This window comes from Orycteropus afer, unplaced genomic scaffold (assembly GCF_000298275.1).
Source record: "Orycteropus afer afer isolate SDZICR_OR568_19922 unplaced genomic scaffold, OryAfe1.0 scaffold00756, whole genome shotgun sequence".
In the NCBI taxonomy this organism is placed as follows: domain Eukaryota; kingdom Metazoa; phylum Chordata; class Mammalia; order Tubulidentata; family Orycteropodidae; genus Orycteropus; species Orycteropus afer.
The window spans coordinates 342,919-362,196 of NW_006922343.1; the positions used below are offsets into that span (position 1 = coordinate 342,919).

The 19,278-nt window shown below is 49.6% G+C and overlaps 1 protein-coding gene across 1 annotated transcript; it reads right to left on the minus strand.

Moving 5' to 3' along the window:
* Positions 1-4,990: 4,990 nt before the first annotated feature.
* Positions 4,991-12,220, minus strand: NR1H3 (nuclear receptor subfamily 1 group H member 3). The gene is made up of 9 exons (XM_007957538.2): positions 12,178-12,220; positions 11,461-11,649; positions 10,162-10,428; positions 9,704-9,912; positions 9,430-9,609; positions 9,137-9,236; positions 5,650-5,763; positions 5,338-5,432; positions 4,991-5,137 (listed from the first exon to the last, which is right to left on the minus strand). Exons 1-9 carry the CDS (start codon positions 12,218-12,220, stop codon positions 4,991-4,993), a joined length of 1,344 nt encoding a protein of 447 aa, XP_007955729.1.
* Between the last annotated feature and the right edge of the window lie 7,058 nt (positions 12,221-19,278).

Here is a 19,278-nt window from a genome sequence, read left to right on the forward strand (position 1 = left end):
CCTAGTCTAGAACTCTATCTAGGCTTATGAGCTGATAGAGTCAAATGTCATGAAGTAGGATAAATACTGGCTCACCTCCCCATCTCTACAAACTAATTTATATCCAGCCTAGCCCTTAGAGCTCCCTTTCTGCAAAACAGACCCAGGCAATCTAATCTGGATTCAGTCATTATGGTAACAAAAATTAAGTCACTTACAGGAGTGCTCCCAGGTGGATCAAGATCAAACCACACTCTCCAACCAGCACTAACCACACTCCTAGCCTAAATGAAAACCTAATTATTCTCTGTCCCAACAGTCTGCATTCAGCTTGGGATGTGAAACTACCATACACACTGTGTGTTAACTGCCCTCAGACAAGAACAACAGCTGGCTATTCTACCTCATACAGTCTCAAAGGAAAAATGTCTATGCCCCAATTGTTTCATCTAAAGCACTTGCAAGAAAGGGGGCCCAGTGGCTACCACTATGAGCTCTGCCCTTGGTGCTGAATCAGTCTTTCTCCTTGATTCCAGGATTGGAATCAGCAATACATACAGATGAGATCTTATCCTACTATATCTTGCAAATTTAAGAAAGCTGATGTAGAAATACCAGGATTTCTGCAAGGAGTGGGAAGAGGTGCTCAGAGAAATGCCTAAACAATAGTCCTAAAATTAGGAAAAGCTTAAAAAAAAAAAAAAAAAAAAAGCCGCTACCATTGAGTCAATTCTGACTCATAGTGTCCCTCTAGGACTGAGGAGAACTGCCCCACAGGGTTTCTAAGGCTGTAATCTTTACAGAAACAGACTGCCACATCTTTCTCTCATGGAGGGGCTGGTGGGTTTAAACTGCCAACCTTCTGGTTAGCAGCCAAGTGCTTAACCACTGCGCCACTAGGGCTCCTTAGGAAAAGCTTACATGCTCTTAATTTATTTCCTGTTGGGATTCCATATACTTCTCTAAATAAAATGATTCACTCCACTATAAGTTTACTTCCATTGCTTTCAGGATTCCACCTCTGTGCTCTGCACGTGGCCACACTAAGACCTTGTTCACTGTACACAGAGAATCTCTTAAACTTCATGTGCACGCGCACACACACACACACACACTCATACACCACTCCCTTGTTTGCTACTGTATGCACTCCCACACATATACACAGACACACATTCCTTGTATGCTTAAGGCCCTATTTGATTTAGATAATGAGTACAGGTTCTATTTTTTCTCTCCTCTACATAGTAATAAACAAAACTTATTTGCATCACCCCTCAAATCCCCAAAATACTGCTCCCTCTTTTCTCTTGCTCCCAAGAGAGGACCTGCAGGTAATGGGATTCATTTTTGTCTCCATAGCGACTCTGGCTCCTGGCACTATTTATAGCAGAGTCACAGTCCCTCCCCTGCTTGATGACCGCACAGTGCTAGCAGCTGCTACTCCAGAATTGGCCAAGGCCCATAACAATTTCTTCTTCTCGAACCTGGAGACACCTCTTCCACTGACACCACCTGCTAAGAATTAGACTGTCTTCTCCACCATCTGTTATTAGTTTGTACTTGACCTAATTCTGGATTTTGATAGAGCTAATGCCTCACCAAATAAGAAGCAAAACTAAGTTCTGAAAAACACCATGAAGTACACTCATTCCTAGGCATCACCCCTGCTGAATGAACCCAAACAGTCTGTTGGCTCCTGACTGCTCCGAAATCATGAGCATACTGCAGAAGGTGGGGCACAGTGACAGAGCTGCGCTCAGCTCCTCCCAAGCAGAATAAGGGAAGGGATACAGGAAGATGAGATGGAGAAAACGTAGTTCGTTCTCTAAAGAATTATACAGAAAATGCCTAGGGTGAAAGTCAATATACCTTGAGATAAAAAAAATTTACAGGACCAGAGCTCAAAGCTAAGTCTTAAAAATCTATGTTTACATGAAAACCAGGAACTCTTTAATACCAACATCTCAAAGACCACATCTGAAGTATATCCTACCATTATGTTCACATCCAGCCATGAGCGTTGGTGGTATTCCAGTCCCTCTCCACTGAGAACCATTTGATAAAATTCAGATTATTATCATGTATGCCTGAGACATTTGACTGCTAACCAGAAGGCTGGCGGTTCAAACCCACCAGCCACTCTTCAGAAGGAAGACTGGGCAATTTACTTCCGTAGTGATACCACCTCGGAAACCCAAAGAGGGGTTGCTTGGTTGTTTGGTTTTCTCATCTTCCAGAGCCACATAGACCTTAAGTCTAGCTACTAGTGATAGGATAGATTTTTCAACAGGTTCATAGCCCACAGTTCAAACGGTACCATCAGCCACTGCCTCCAGCTAGCTATTCAGATTGCATAGATAACCAAGGCTTCCCCCTCCATCCCCCCCACAAGACTTTAAATCCTCTAGCACCACACCCTCTTCTAATCAGGCTTAAACTCTGTCTTTTGCCTCAACCATATTTACTACAGCAAAATCCCTGGTTCCTATTTCCATATATTCCGAAGCCATTAAGCTCAAAGCCATTTCCATCCACAGTGGTCCCACATTGCCACTCCGTCCCATCTGGATGCAGATTTAGAACCCACAGACCTTTAAATATTCTATGTACGCCTCCTCAGCCTTCCTTGGCCATGCTAACCAACCCTTTGGCTTCGTCCCTCGTTTGGGGCAGGATTTCATAGTAAAACCACAGGAATCGGGGAGCGATATGACATCTATGCTGACGTAAGCACAACAGGAGGCACCCCTCCCCTCCTCCGTCGCCCCGGGCAGTGACCTTGCCAGCACGTCGGCAAAAACTGGTCCAGCGTGGGGGGAGAACTAGAGCAACTAGGCAGGCGAGAGGCAGGGATGGGGAAGAGGAGAGAGCAGGAAAAGGAGAGAAAATTTAGAGATAAACTAGAACGAGGAAGGGAGCAATTGCAGGGAAGACTACAGTCTCTGCTCTCCAGCATGCCAATTCTGAAACAGCCAATTATTAAAACATTTTAAGAACCAATCATGGCTTTCCGGATTTTAACCAAAAATGAGGTGCACTCACGCGCGCGCCCGCACGCACACACACGCTCACACGCCAGGTGTCCACGCCGGCTCGGGCCTGGACAGCTTTGCCCGCCCCCTCACCTGCTGGACAGCTCTCTCCCTCTCCTGGCCAGACCCAGTGCCGCCCGCCCACCCCACAGGAATCGAGTCCTGCAGCGGCGAGCAGCCGCAAACGGCACCCAGGCCTGCAGCCCGCACCCCAGAGTACCCCCACCTAAGGCCCCGCCCCCTTTCTTCACGGACTCCCCTCAAATTCCACCCAAGACCCCACGGCCCTTCGCACTCCTTGAAGGCCTCCCAGAATCGTCTATTTCCCCAAAGCCCCCGTTTTCCCTCATAACCTCTGTTTCTTCCTAGAAGCCCCCGTCCCAAATAGCCTTCCAGGGCCCCAGTGACCCGTACTTTCCCACCTCTAGAGCCTCGTGAGAGCAACCAGCCTCAGCCAAACCAGACCGGGAAGCCAAGCGTCAGTCGCTACCCCGCGCGGCGCCGCGCGGCGCTGCTCACAGCAGGCACCAGTTCCGCGTCTGTACCGGGGGGCGCGTACCACTCGGACCGAGTGAGGGGGGAGGAAGCTGAAGGGGGCCGGGGCCGTACCATTCACGCCCGAGGGGAAGAGGGCTGCACCAAGCCGAGAGCAGAAGGGTGTAGCAGACCTCGGGAGGAAGACGGCTACGCACACCTATCCGTGTGTGGGAGTGAGAACGGGATGGAGAACGCTGGGTCAGCCCAGCGCCGCTGCGACCCAAGGGGAGGACTCAAAGGAATACCTGTTGTTTAAGTTTCGCAAACGGTATTTAATTCGACATGGTAATAGCGTCCATTTTGATGAAATGTTGATTAATCTGGAAGCGACTTCTCAAGATGAACTACCCCTGGAACTTTTTGACGGTCCCTCAACGCCTCACCTCCCTCTCCCTGCACAAGGTTTGGGAGTGCCCAGTAGCCTAGGCGAGGCTCGAATACCAGCTACCCCGGAGGTGGAGCCTACCATTTCACGGCGGCGGGGGACACGGGGCTGGAAGGCGGGGCCACAGTATCACCTACATTGGGTGCGCACCAAGGGAAGGGGGCGTGAGCGGTGCCGCGGTGCCCGCTGGGAAATGGAGTCCAGCTCTTTTGAGAGCCCGTACCACAACCGGCAGCCTACCCTTGGCCTCGAGGAGCATTTCTTTCTGTGTGGGCCTTTCAAGTTGGGCCCTATTTTTCAGATGCCAACCGAAAAACTAAGCCATAATCCACACACATGAGGGACAAGGCATTAGGTGTGAAAATTCAGTGACTCATCCCCACAGAAATATACCACAATCCTTCCCCTACACACACACACTCCGACTGGATCATTAAGACTTTACAGACATCTAAACATTAGCACTTCATTTAGCCATATGGTGCAATGGTACTAGTAAAAGGAGGCCCCCTTTTATTGCCAAGGCTGTCACTTGTGATTGTCTCTCTGGTTCTGGAGTTGGGTCCTACAAGACCAGGATTCCATCCCTACTCCTGTCCCCCACCCCTAACCCAAAAATTAGTTTCTCTCTTTCTGTACTCATTTTAGCTTTCCTGTTCAAACCACCCCAGATCTATCAGTGAAGCAGCCCGGAGGCATTTATGGCCAAGCCACAGAGTGACAGTGGAGAATTTCTCTTGGGCCTTGTGGGGAAAACAGGAAGTGGTGGAGGCAGGATGGGCTGAGCCCTGGACAACCTTGTGCAATGTGGCCCCCCAGGTTCATCCATTTGCCTGAGTCATTGTGGTCTTCAGATGGAGCACAGCTTTAGCGGGACCCTTACCGCCCAGCAGCCAGAAAACTCCCAACCCATTGACTCTCCTTTAATGTGCCAGGAGCCCTCCCCCCACACCTTGGAAATGTCTGCCTTTCTCATTCAGTTCCACCTCTAGGGGGCGACCATAGGGCCTTAGACAGTTGAGCCCAGAAAACAGAAGGTATGGGGGAAGAGCAGTCATTCGTGCACATCCCAGATTTCAGACAGCAGCGGGGGAAGCTTTTTGTCTTGTAGGCGCAGTGCAAACACTTGCTCTGAGTGGACGCTGCTCAGTGTCCGCAGGCTCACCAGTTTCATTAGCATCCGTGGGAACATCAATCGGTCCTGGAGGAAGGAGAGGGCTGAATGAGTACAACCTTTGCCTCTCTAGGGAAAGGGTGAGGGTAGGGGAGATGTGGGAGAGGTAGAGAATGATCCGTGCACGACGTAGTCAGAGAGGGAGTCTTGCTGGAAAGTAGGTGGTGAGGTGTGTCAGGGAATGGGCCTGTGGAGAGGAGGGAACAGGGCACCGTTGGGAGACTCACATGGGGGTGGTGGATGGAGACGTAGGCATGCAGGGCCTCCACGTATGTGTGTTGCAGCCTCTCTACCTGGAGCTGGTCCTGCACGTTGGGCCGGTCTATAGGTCACCAACAGAGTTGAGGAGCAGGTCTGGCCAGGGGCTTAGTTCCCTACCCCAAATCACAACCCAAAAATAGGGGCGTGCCCCACCTAACCTCTCCCATCCCAAAACACCACAGCCAGGGCCTCCACCCCCGTAATTCCTGCATGTGGGCCCTGAAGCCCGCCTTGGTGCAAGTCTCTTGCTTAGTTTCCCTTTTGCCCCTACTGCACACCTGCAGAGAAGATGCTGATGGCAATCAGCAAAGCAAACTCGGCATCATTGAGTTGCAGCTCATTCATAGCTCTGGAGAACTCGAAGATGGGGTTGATGAACTCCACCTGTAGTCCTGGGGAGGAAAAAGGGCCTGTGGCAGGAAATTCCCTTTCTCCTCCAACTCCTCAGCTTAGGGAACTACTTCACTAAGAAGTCTCCAGGGCTCTGCTGTGTGACCTTGAGGAAGTTTCTTAACTTCTCAAGGCTTCATCTGTGAAATGAAACTCACACCTGAACCTATCTCATCAGGCTGTGGTGATGGCTGAATGATAAAGCATGCACTTAGCACTGTGCCTGGCACCCAGGAGACGATGAATTAAATGATGGTAACAATTCCAAACGACGGCACATAAACAACAACAACAATTCCATTCTTATTAGAACTGTTGAAGGCCCCACATTACTAGAAATACAGGCAACTCTTATTTTTGTTTCTAAAGAAGTCTTTTTTGCTGGCAGTTGGCACTCCTTATCTGAAATACTAGAGATATATTTCATGTACCATTTCAGAACACAACAGTGTGCTTGAGGGTGTGGACTCCGGAGCCAGACTACTTGGGTTTGAGTCCTGGTTATACCCTTTAGTAGCTATGTGACCTTGGGTAAATTATTTAACCTCTCTGGGCCTTGGTTTTACCCATCAGTAAAATGGAGAAAATAATAGTGCCTACCACATACTAGGCCCTTAGAATGTCTGGCACATAGTAATTGCCATACAAGGGTTTGGTATACATGAGTATGTATACATGAGTATGTATATGGAGTTCTGGTGGCACTCTGCAGAAGGAAGATGGGGCAATCTACTTCTGTGAAGATTTACCACCTTGGGGTTCTCTATGAGTTGGAATTGACTCCATGGCAGTGTGTTTTATATATATATATATATTTTTTTTTTTTTTTTTTTTCCTTGCAACCAGTCTTCTCATTAAGAAAAAGACTGAAATTTAACAAATCGTAACCTAAACTCACAACACCTAGAGAACAGTTCTCTCATCCAAAACCAAAACCAAACTCACTGCTGTCGAGTCAGATCCAACTTACAGCGATCCTTCCTTGGGTTTCTGAAGCAGTATCACTAGGGAAGTGGATTGCCCAACCTTCCTTCCAAGGAGTGCCTGGTGGGTTTGAACCACTGGCCTTCTGGTTAGCAGTCAAGTGCCTTAGGCACTGTCCTCTAGGCGTTATCAGATTTCTTTTAGCAACCGTCTGCTGTATTTTTCCATTCAAGGGTTCTTGATGAGTTACTTCCCATACTTTCACCCTGATGTTTATCGTAAGTGTGTGTTGTTCCATTTAGTGGACACGCACCATTTTATACAGTGTTTCTTGGTGAGTGTCCTCTCGTCCACGTGTTGATCCCCAACTGTGCCCAACAGCCCCTTTGCACAAAGAGCAAGAGGAGGTTCTTGAGTTGTGTTATGCACCCTGTGAGGGTCTGCTAATGCTCACTGAATGAACACATGGATGAAATGTGATCAAGTCCCCGTCACTTATCAACCACAATGTGTGACATATGGTAGTGACTATAGATGGAAAAAGAGGCCTGACAAAATAAAGGCCTCATTTCTCCTCCCCAAGATGTTACCAGTGAAAGGAGAAAGGAAAGGCAAACATCATGACAGCAAAACTGCTTTTATAAATAAATCTATAAATAGGTACAGATTCAGAGAGCACAAGTTAATTCCATTTGTGCTAAAAGGAATATAGAGGCATTAGAATTGGGGAGAGTTCATAAAAGAGAGCATTACAAAGGAGAACAGAGGAGGCCATGGCTAAGGGGGCCTGGGTTAATAGCCATTTGGGGAAGAGGTGGTTTGGTAGAGAAAGCCAGCAGGACTGGGTTTTTAAACTGAATAAAGTCATGAGCTGCATAGGGTTTTCTAGATGGTAATCTTTACAGAAGCAGACCACCAGACATTTCTTCCTCCATGCCACTGACTGGGTTCAAAGTGCCAATCTTTCAGTTAGCAGCTGTGCCCAAACCATCTGCACCACTCAAAGACCTTAAAGTCATCAAATCACCCCTACACATTGAAGCAGCACAGTGAGCACTCCCCAAACAAACAAACAAAATGCCAGCACAGCCCTATGACACCCTGCAGTTAAAGGAGGCCTTCCAGAAAGAACTTTGGGTGGCCTGTGGTAGGACAGCAAGAGGCAACATGGACTGGCTTGAGCCACCAGGAAGCCAGGAAGGCCAGGGTCTAAGACCAGAAGAATGGAGTGACTGCATAGTGAGGGACCACTCACTCATCATGAAACTCAAGTCTCTACACAACACCCTCAGGCCTCCATCCTTTCCCACTATGCTCCCCTGACACAAACATTACAAAATCAGCTGCCATCGAGTGCACTCTCATTCACAACGACCTCATGCATATCAGAGCAGAGTTGTGCTCTATGGAGATTTTAATGGCTGATTTTTGGGGGAAGTAGATCACCAGGCCTTTCTTCTGAGGCACCTCAGAACTCCCAACCTTTCAATTAGCAGTTCAGCATGGAAAACATTTGCACCATCTAGGAACTCCTAGCACAAACATTACCAACAATTAAACGTGAGGACACTGCCACTACTTAGCCCCAGGCAAGCATCAGATAGATAGAGCAGCACAGTGAGCTGAGGATTCTTGGTGAAAATCCTCTAGACCCTGATGGAGACAGAAATGCCCGCTCTCTCATCTTAAAGCCTAGGCACCTTTGTCATGTTTCAACTCCAGTCCCATGGCCCATCAGAAAGGGCAAGTGAGTAAAAGTAGGGGAAAGTCAACCAGGCAAGGAGAGTTCTGGGGCCTTAACGAGCATGTCTAGAGAATGATGTGTTCATTATTAGCTACTATCAGTGCAATGGTTTTCAAACTTTTTTTTCTAGCTATAAAACCTTTTGTTCAAACAAAACGTTATACAGAACCACAGTATGTAATGCAGATTTAAATGGAGTGTCTTGTTTGGTTAATGTAAGGATGAACGGCACTCTTGTGCCTCCCTGTTTCCCTCTCAGGTGACATATCCAATGAAACTTGAGGTTCCCTGGAATAAAGTTTGAAAAACACTGGCCTAAAGCAACTGGAGCATAGTGCCTAAGGCACTTGACTGCTAACAAGAAGGCTGGCAGTTCAAACCCACCAGCCACTCCTCAGAAGGAAGGTTGGGCAATCTACTTCCGTAGTGATATTGCTTTGGAAACCCAAGGAGGGGTCACTATGAGTCGGGTCCGATTCAACAGCACATAACAACAACAACAACAACAACAACAGCAAAGCAACAGAGGACAGGGCTCCACCTGGTGCGGTTGAGGCAGGGCTAGCAGACTTCTAATGTTCTGTGTTGGAGTAACAAATGAAGCCTTCCCCTCAGAGTTGCCCAAACCTTGGGCCTATGGCTCTGTAATCCCATGACAAAAAGCACCTGTCCATCCAATTCAATCCCTGCATGATCTCATATCTCACCTGCTTTGGCAAAGTCTTCCTTGTTGTAACTGAAATCCTTGAGGAAGGTGATACTCTCACTCCCAGGGTTGTACCTCCGAGATGTCTCCAGAAGCATCACCTGGACACAAGGAGCAGACCTCAAACAGGGCCTGGGAGAGCTGGCCTTGGCACACGGCCCCCTTAAGGGACGGTCAGTCTCCCTCACCCTTCCTTCCCAGTGGACTTGGCTCCCTTAGCAGGCTGTCCGGAGGCCCCTCCCACAGACAATCCTGCTCTGGTTCTCCCTTCTCCCTCTCAGCTCTGGTAGCCACCTCAATGGCAGAGGTCTTCAGCAGGGCGATCTGGTCCTCCCGGCTGAGCTGCAGGAAGCCGGGCAGCTGCTTGGCGAAGTCAACGATCTCCTGCACAGACACGATGGCCAGCTCCGTGAAGTGGGCAAAGCGCTGCTGACGGGCCTCCCGGCTCTGAGGATCTGGCGCCAAGGGCCAAGGCTGCCCATGAGGGAAGGAGGAGGAAAGCCACTTTGAGTTGGAGATCAAGAAGCCACCTGGTACAGAGCCACCTCTCCCTGGGTCCCTCAGGTACCGTGACTCGAAGCTGATCAGAGAAGGAGCGTCTATTGCACTGCTGCTGGGCAGCAACTAGCTTCTCAATCATGCCCAGCTGTTCGGGGCTGAGTTGGGGCAGGATCTGGGCAGGTGAGGAAGCCCTTGGCGGCATGAATGTGGCCTGAGCCTGCTCCTCCTCTTGCCGCTTCAGTTTCTTCAGGCGGATCTGTTCTTCTGACAGGACACCTAAGGACGGTGCCATATGTGAGGAGGCGAGGACAGGGGAAGACAGGAAGCAAGGGTGTGGGTTTGAGGCTCCAGAAAAGCACAGGGCTTTGGGGAAAGTCAAGGAAGAGATTTTAATCTATTTTAGGGACCCAACAGATTAGGAAGCCCCTGTACAGGTTCAGGTATCTGCTCCCCTCACACCCCGGCCCCCACATGTCCCCTCTTTCCCATCAGCCTGTACCCTTCAGCCCTTCTCCAGAAACTCACACTCCTCCCGCATGCCTGCCTGGCGGCATTTGCGAAGCCGACACTCCTGGCACTTGCGACGCATGTAGGTGTCCATGGGGCAGTGGCCACCGCTGTGGCAGACGTAGTGCGCCCCCTTGATGACACTGCGGCGGAAGAAGCCCTTGCAGCCCTCACAGCTCAGCACATTGTAGTGGAAGCCTGAGGCCTTGTCCCCACACACACTGCACAGCTCGTTGCCCAGCATTTTGGGGGCTGGTCCCTTTTTCCGTTTTGGTGTACGGAGCTCTAGAGACAAGGGAAGAGTCTTAATGTTTTTGCCAAGGTAAAAGTTTGGTGCCCTCTTGGGCACCGCCCTGGGCACTCAGTGACCTTCATTCCCTTCACTACATGCAGTCTAGTCCCACGACTCCAAAAGTTGTTGCTGTTGTTGTTAGTTACCGGCAAGTCCGTTCTGACCCATGGCAGCAAAGCCACACATGCGGCGTGGAACCGCTCCATGGGGTTTTCAAGGCTGTGACCTTTTGGAAGCAGATTGCCAGGCTGCTTGTCTTCTGAAGTGCCTCGGGGAGGGTTCAAACCACCAACCTTCTGGCTAGTAGTCAAGCTCTTAACCATTTGCACTACCGAAGGACTCGTTATAAAAATATTCAAAACCCAACCTACTGCCATCGAGCCGATTCCAACTCATAGCAACCCCCACTGGGTTTCTGAGGCAGTAAATCTTTATGGAAGTAGACTGCCCAGTCTTCCTTCTGCAAAGTGGCTGGTGGGTTTGAACTGCCAACCTTTTGGTTAGCAGTCAAATAGCACTGTACCACCAGAGCTCCTTTATTATAAAAATAGTAGCTCTAATTTACCCAGTGCCATTATATTGTAGGTATTACATGAGTCTTTTTATATGTATTGTTCGTAAGAGGTGTTGCTGTTGTTATGTGCTCTCGAGTTGGACCCAACTCATAGCGACCCCTCCTTGGGTTTCCGAGGCATTATCACTACGGAGGTAGGATTGCCCAACCTTCCTTCCAAGGAGTGGCTGGTGGGTTTGAACTGCCAGCTTTCTGGTTAGCAGTCAAGTGCCTTAGGCACTATGCTACCAGAGCTCCCCATAAGAGGTAGGTACTATTATTATTTCCATCCTACAAATAAGGAAACTGGGGGTCAAAAAGGTTAAGTCATTGCCTAATGACTTTGTAGAGACAAAACTTATACATCACTCAGGTCTAGTTGACTCAAAGCCTTTGGACTTACCCATGACATTATAGGGTAAGGAGACCCAGGTTATCCCTTCCAGATCCAGGAGCCCTACCTCCTCCTCACCTGTGGGCTCTGGAGGGGCCTTTGCCCTGGGGAGTGCAGCTGTGGGTTCTGCTGTCTCCAGCTCCATTCCTGATGTGCCTTGGGCGGATTGGGGTGTCCCGGCATCCTCCTTGAAGATGCAGTTGCTGCCTCCCAGTGCCTGGCTGCTTGCATCTTGCACATCTGGCTCCCACAACTCCACCACAGAATCTGAGCCCCAAAAAAGACGCACAGGGAGGTCTCAGGTCTGGCCTGGGTCCACCTCCCCAGAGTCCTAGCTGAGAAAGTGCAAGCTCATCTCAACCCTTAGAGGGCAGCAAAGCCCCAGCTCAGACTTTGGGACCCCAGAGTTTACTTGGCTCCTAGGGCTAGTCACCTGTAGTCCCTTATACTTCAATACCTTAAATGAGGATAGTAACCTTTGTCCCCTTGGGGGTTTAGCATGCCTTCATTTCAGAGATCAGACAGAACCCTTCAAAGCCAGAGCTGGGTAAGGACTAGACATGCCAGCTCTCCCCAGTAGCCAGCACAGATTGGGGAGGACTGGGCAGATGGGGGCAAGGCCAAGCACCAGAACCAGGGTACAGGTGGCCTGAGCAGAAAGAGGCCAGCAATACCAAGAATGTCTCTGGCCTGCTGTCCAGGGGTGGGCAGAAGGCAGGCAGCGGAGGAGACTGGTTCCTGCAGGTGGAGAGGAGGCCTGGGCTTGGGGAAGAGGACTGAAGAGTAGCAGCTTACCAGGAGAAACATCAGGTACGGGGGCCTCCAGCCACAAGGACATCTCTTCCTGGAGCCCTGGACATTACCAAGGGACTGTCCTGCAGGAATGACCCAGGTTACACTCTTCTAGAGGTGGGCTCCATTCCAGCCTCAGCCCCCTTCTCCTCCTATGTTGCCTTTGGTCAGTATTAACAATGTCAACTAGCTTTGGCTTGCCTTGTGTCTCACAATATCCTTGACCCCACAACAGTCAGGACTATTCTTAAGTCCATCTTATAGATGAGAAAACTGACATTCAAAGAGATTAATTGCCCATGGCCACACAGTTAGGCAGTGGTAGAATGAAGACTCTAAACCCGGCCTCTGACTCCAAAGCCATCATGCCCCCTTTTCTCCCCTCCAATGCATGGGGAGGGAGTGGACACATCTGTCCCCTTACCACAGTAGCAAGTCGCTGAGTTGCAGAGCCCCCACTCCCTCACTGGTTGGGCAGGACCAGGAGATGGAGTGGAGATTCACTCTTCGCAGTAAGACACCTACTAGCCTCCCAGGGAACCTCACTTCTTCCACTTCCCAGGATCCCAGCACAAACCTCTTGCCTCCAAGAGTCTCCCTAATTCCCACATAGGACCTCCTTCTCTAGAAACCCTCAAGAGTTCCTCTGGGGCCTGAATAGAATCCTGTCCTTTTCCTACCCCAGCTTCAATCACCATCTTTCTTCACTCCTCCCTATAAGTCTCCTTCTAAGACACACGGGGCACCTCCATCCCGCAGACGCAGGCATACAGAGCCCCAGGGCCTGTCCAGGAGCACAGTGGACCCACCGAATGGCCAGGCTGCCTGACTTCCCGGCAGGGCAGTCTCTGGAGCCCCCTTGCTGGGAGAGGAGGACGGTGCAGTCCCTCGTCCCGAGGCGGTCCGCAGAGCTGCAGCTGAGCGAGCGGGACCGGTGGCCCCAGGGAAGTGGGTGTGGGGCCGAGGGGAGGGGCTGCCAAGGGGTCGGGCCACCTCTCCTTCCTGCCCACGGCCCCGGGACGACCCGGGCTCTAGCTCAGCGGCCCCCGCCCACCGGGCCGATTCCCCAGCACACTGACTCCTCCCCAGCCGGCCGACCCCTCGCCCGGCGCCACCCCTGCCCCCAGCGCTCGCTCGCCCTTCCCCGCAGACTGCCCGGCTCCACGTCTCGTCCCTTGCCGCTCCTCACCCCGGCCGCTCTTAGCTGCTCTCACGGGACTGCCTCCCAGGTACCCCCGCCCTGATCCAGGCAGCTTCCAGAGTCAGCGGCCCCTCCATAGACAGAGAGCTCGCGGACCAAAGGTCCCGGCACGGCCCGGAATTGCGACACCGAGCCCCAGCCCGCTTTCCCAGCCTCCCTCCTCCTCCCGTGCCTCTGGGAAGGGGCCAAGGAGCTCTCCCCACTAGCCCCGAGCCTCAGCCAAGCTGGGAGAACTCAAGGGGTGGAGAAAGAGGCAGGTGCTCGGCATTCCAGGAAGTTTCTAATTGTTGGTGCCCTGTGGGGGTCCCAGAGTGTGGACGGGGGCAGAGGGAGGGCTTGGCTGGGAATCTGCTGTGCGCAATGGCAGGACTGGGACCGGGGTGGGCTGGCCGACCCAGGTGCCAGCTCAGGTTGACCTGCTCCCTCAGCTGCAGAACAGCCCATACAGCATACAGTTGTCTCAACGTGCCATTGGTCTTGGGACTCACGGAGAGAGTTCAGTCACCATGGGTTGGGTGTGTTGTGATCCATAATGTTTTCATTGGCTGGTTTTCAGAAGTAGATCGCAAAGCCTTTCTTCCTAGTCTTAGTCTAGACACTTCTGAGATCTCTGCGACATTCCAGCAACACACAGCCCCCACTGTCAGGTGGGTGGTGGCTGCTCTTGAGGTGTGTGGGCTGGGAATGGAACCCAGATCTGCGCATGAAAGGCAAGAATTTGACCACTGAGAACCACTGCCCTCTGAGTTACTGTAGCCATAGCTTTCCTGCCCTGCTGCCTGGGACATGAGATCCCTCAAGGTAGATGCCATGTCTTATTTATTTTTACCTCCCTCAAAGTCTCAGGAATAGGGCCTGGCATAGAGTAGGCAACAGAGTAGATGTTCTATTCTTGTTGGTTGAATGAATAAATAAATAAGTTAAAACAATACATCTCCCTCTACCACCCCACCCACTTGTTAACTCTAGTCAATTTCATCTCAACATATTGTTTTAGTGATTGGTCTCTGGACTCAGATTCTGAGTTCAAGTCCTGACCCTTCCTCTTAGTTGGGTGATCTTGTTTTAGCAAGTTACTTAATGTTTCTGAACTTATTTCCCTATCTATCATATGGTTGTGGTGTTCTTAGGTGCCTTTAAGTTTGTTCCGAATCATAGTGACACCATGCACAATAGAATAAGACACTGCCTGGTCCTGTGCCATCCTTCCAGTCCTCGCCATGCTTGAGCCCATTGTTGCAGCCAGTGTGTCAATCTATCTCATTGAAGGTCTTCCCCTTTTTTGCTGAACCCTCTACTTCACCAAGCATGATATCCTTCTCCAGGGACTAGTCCCTTCTGACAACATGAGCAAAATACATGAGCCAGTCTGGCCATTCTCACTTCTAAGAAGTATTCCCGTTGTACTTCTTCCAACACAGATTTGTTCATTCTTCTGGCAGTCCATAGTATTTTCAGTATTCTTCGCCAACACCACAGTTCAAATGCATCAATTCTTCTGTGGTCTTCCTTTTTCATTGTCCAGCTTTCACATGCATATGAGGCTATAATCATAGTGGCTTTTGTTGTGAGAATTAAACAATATATTATAGCATAATGGATGGCATATACCAAGTGCTCAAGAAATGATAGCAGTTATTATTACTCTCCCAATCCTTTCAACTATAGAACTTCCCAGCACCTTGAAACTTCCCACCACCTTGAGTCAGTACCTTGTTAATTGTCCAAGTACTTGTTTCCACATATGCATCCCTTACCACCTCTTCTGGTCCTTAGAGTAAACCCAGGAGGGAAGGAAGGGGAGTAACAGAAACCCCATCTTACAGAGGAAAATAATGAAGCTTATGTGAGGGTGTTTCCCAAGACCACACACAACTAGTGGGCAAGCTGGGCTTAGAATCCAGGCATCCTCCCTCCAGCCCCTGCCTCCTGTTCAGCCTGTCTCCTGTGTCAGACTCCAGGACCCTCTTGCCTTGTGACCTCTCAGGTCTGATGGAAGAGCAAAGCACTGAGATGGAGAAGCCTGGGCTGTGGGCTGCAGGGAGAGAGGTTGAGAGCCTTGCAGATGCTTCAGTCCAGATGTTGAAGGCGAGGAGCTAAGGTTACTGCTGGTCGTTCACCCCCTGCCCCACTCCTAGTTTCCTGCTTACAGGCTCTTCCTGTTTTGCTGTGCACTCTAGTTCCCATGGGCCCCACATTAAAGCATAGAAGGACAGGGGGCCAGGGCAGGCAGCCAGAGGGACTGAAACAGATGAACAGGGCACCAGGGAAGAGGAGAAAAGAAGGAACAGGGAAAGAGCAAAGGCGCATGAGGGGGTGGTACGCATGGGAGTGGAGCAGAAGGAACCGGATTTGAGAAGGACAAGGAAAGCAGAAACAGAAAAGGAGCTTGAAGAAAGATGGGAGGAAGCACAGGGTGGGGTAGGGGGAACGAGTTGAGAGTTGGGGAACGGAGACCTAAAGACAGCAGACGGGGTGATGTTGCAAAATCTGCCATGCATTCATTTTCACATTTCAGAAAAGCCCCTCTGACACCCTCCCATCTCAAAAGTTCTCCCAATAGCTTTTGCTCTTGTTCACTCTCATCACAAGGTCCTCCCTGCACAAGACCCCGAGCCTGGCGTGGGCATCTCTGAGTCATGAGCACAAGGCTCTCCAGTCCTCTTGCATTTGCTCTTTTCTCAATTTGCACAAGGCCCCAGCTGCCCTGGGAAAGTAGAAACCAGGGGCTGCAGCCACTAGGAAACCGTAACTGTTCTGTCCTAGCACCCATATCCTGGATCCGCTCCCTCCTTCCTGACACCTAGGCCCCCCACTGTGTCCTCGGTACAGGTTAACAATGCGCAGGACCCAGAACGAGCCCCGAGCCACATGTAGAGCCCTCAGACCCAGGTCAGAGCAATGGCCGGACCAGCAGGCCCCATCTCTCCACGTGAGGGAGTCAGCTTCACCTCATGTAGAAGCATTGCCAGTGCTTCACTGCTAGAGCTGCCCTTTCAGGTTCCAGGGGGTTCAGGACCCCCCCCCCCAGGAAGAGGAGAAAATAGAGGAAGACCAAAACTTGACGGAATGGCTCCACAGAGTGTCTGGAGACCAACCACAGGAACTTCCCCAAGCCAGCGCAAGTGGTGGCCATGTGATCAGCAGCTGGAAATGTGTGTCACTTTGCCAGTCCCACCTCCACAGCATAGCCATACCAGTCCATGGGAGGTATTAGGTCCAAAGCCTCCTAGTCCCATGGGGCCTTTCCAGTTTCTCTGGCTCTCAGAGGAAGCGATACCCACAGGATGTCTCCCAAGTCCAGTTTCTGACCCCAAGATTTCAGGGCTTCTACTTGCAGCAAAGGGGGCCTTGAAGCAAAAGCAGAAGCATTCACCAGCTACAGTCACACACACACACATACACACATACACACATATTATGAGATAATTCCCTTGAAACACTTAAATTCCCATGAAGCAGGTCACAAGGTAAGCTTTGCAGGGACTTGGACAACTGTTGCTTGTTCCCTCCTTTACCATTCTGGAAAGTGTGAGGGTCATCTTATAGGCAGGACATTGGGTAACTACTCAAATGACTTCTGCCTGAGCCCCTAATCACAAGAGAGAGAAGAAAGCAGGCATTTCTGGTTCCCAGGCCTCTGAGCTCAGAGGTGACATAGAAGGCGGAAAGGAAAGGAAAGCAAAGCAACATGCCATCAGCATCACAGCCACCAGAGTACAAGGGATAGACAGATGAGTGATAGAAATGTATTGAGTAAGATCTAAACATTTATTTAGAGCTTCCTAAATACATTTCTATCACTCGTCTGTCCATTTGTTGTACTCTGATGGCTGTGACGCTGTTCTGGTTACCTAGTGTGTCGCTCTGACAGGAATATAACACAAATGGGATGGCTTGAACAAAAGAAATTTATTCTCTTACAGTTTTGGAGGCTTAGGGTTAGGGTTGGGGTGAGGATGTCCAAGTTCAAAGTGCTAGGCTCTAGGGACTGGGTAAAAGCCCCTTGAACTTGGGCTTCAGCTCAGCCTCTGGCTCCCAGCCCACTGAAGCTGGAGGCTTTCTTCACTCAGGCAGCTGCTCTCTGCTGAGGCTGACAAACCCAAGGTTGACAAGTAAAAAGGCATAGTCCTGATGTTACCAAACCACACACAGGCCATTGGTAAGTCCTAAGATCGGCAGAGCATGGCAGGCTACTGAATGAAGACTCAGCTACGTGCTGGGTTCAAGCATGCCAAAGCATCTCCTTATATACAGGAAGCAGACCATATCGCTAAAGCAGCTACTCAGCAGCTCACAGCGATTCCACCAGTCTCATCATGATTGAGTTGATTGCCAGTCTCATCACGGGGAATAACTACCACCAGTTGCCCAGCCACTCAACCAGGCCCAGCCAAGTTGATGACTACCTTAACTACCACAGATGCTGATGGCATGTTGCTGTCATGCTGGAAGTTATGCCACCAGTATTTCAAATGCCAGCAGGGTCAAACAAAGAACAAGGATCAGTAGTTGGAAATTAGGCAGAAACGATGCCAGGGATCACATAATAGAATTTTGCAAGATCAATGACCTATTCCTTGGAAATATCTATTTCCAACAATATAAACAGTAACTATATTCATGGACCTCACCAGATGGAATACAAAGGAATCAAACTGACTACACCTGCGGAAAAAGATGATGGAGAAGCTCAGTATCATTAGTCAGAACAAGGCCAAGGGCCAACTGCAGAACAGACTATCAGTCACTCATATTCAAGTTCAATTTGAAGTTGAAGAAAATTAAAACAAGTCCTCAAGAGCCAAAACACAACCTTGAGTATATACCATCTGAATTTAGAGACCATCTCAAGAACAGATTTGACTCATTGAATACTGATAACTGAAGACCAGCTGGGTTGTGGGATGACATCAAGAACATTATACATGAAGAAAGCAAAAGGTCATTAAAAAGACAAGGAACAAAATAAAACACCAAAGTGGATGTCAGAAAAGAATCTGAAATTTGCTCTTCGAAGTAGCTAAAGCGAATGGAAGAAACGATGAAGTAAAAGAGCTGGACAGATTTCAAAGGGCAGCTTGAGAAGACAAAATAAAATATAATGAATTGTGCAAAGACCTAAGTTAGGAAATCAAAAGAGAAGCACACACTCAGCATTTCTCAAGCTGAAAGAACTAAAGAAATTCAAGCCTGAGTTGCAATATTGAAGGATTCTATGGGCAAAATACTTAACGATGCATGAAGCAGCAAAAGAAGATGAAAGGAATACACAGAGTCAGTGTACCAAAAAGAACTGATTGACTTTCAACCATTCCAGGGGGTAGCACATGATCAAGAACTGATGATTTGGAAGGAAGAAGCCCAAGCTGCACTGAAGACACTGGCAGGAAAAAAAAAAAAAAAGCCTCTAGGAATTGAAAGAATACCAACTGAGATGTTTCAACAAACAATGCAATACTAGAAGCACTCACTCATCTATCTCAAGAAATTTGGAAGACCTGGCCAACCTACTAGAAGAGATCCATATTTGTGCCCATTTCAAAGAAAAGTGACCCAACAGAATGCAGAAATTATTGAACAATATCATTAACAGCGAAGGAGGTTCTGGTGGCATAATGCCTAAGGCATTTGACTGCTAACCAGAAGGCTGGCGGTTCAAACCCAACAGCCACTCCTTGAAAGGAAGACTGGGCAATCTACTTCCGTAGAGATACTGCCTTGGACACCCAAGGAGGGGTCGCTATGAGTTGGATCCGACTTGACAGCAGTGAGTTGTTTTTTTTTAAAATTTTTTTTATCATTAATATCACATGTAAATAAACACAATGGAATACTATGCAATGCTAAAGAATAATGTAGAATCTGCAAAACACCGCATAACATGGATGAACTTGGAGGAC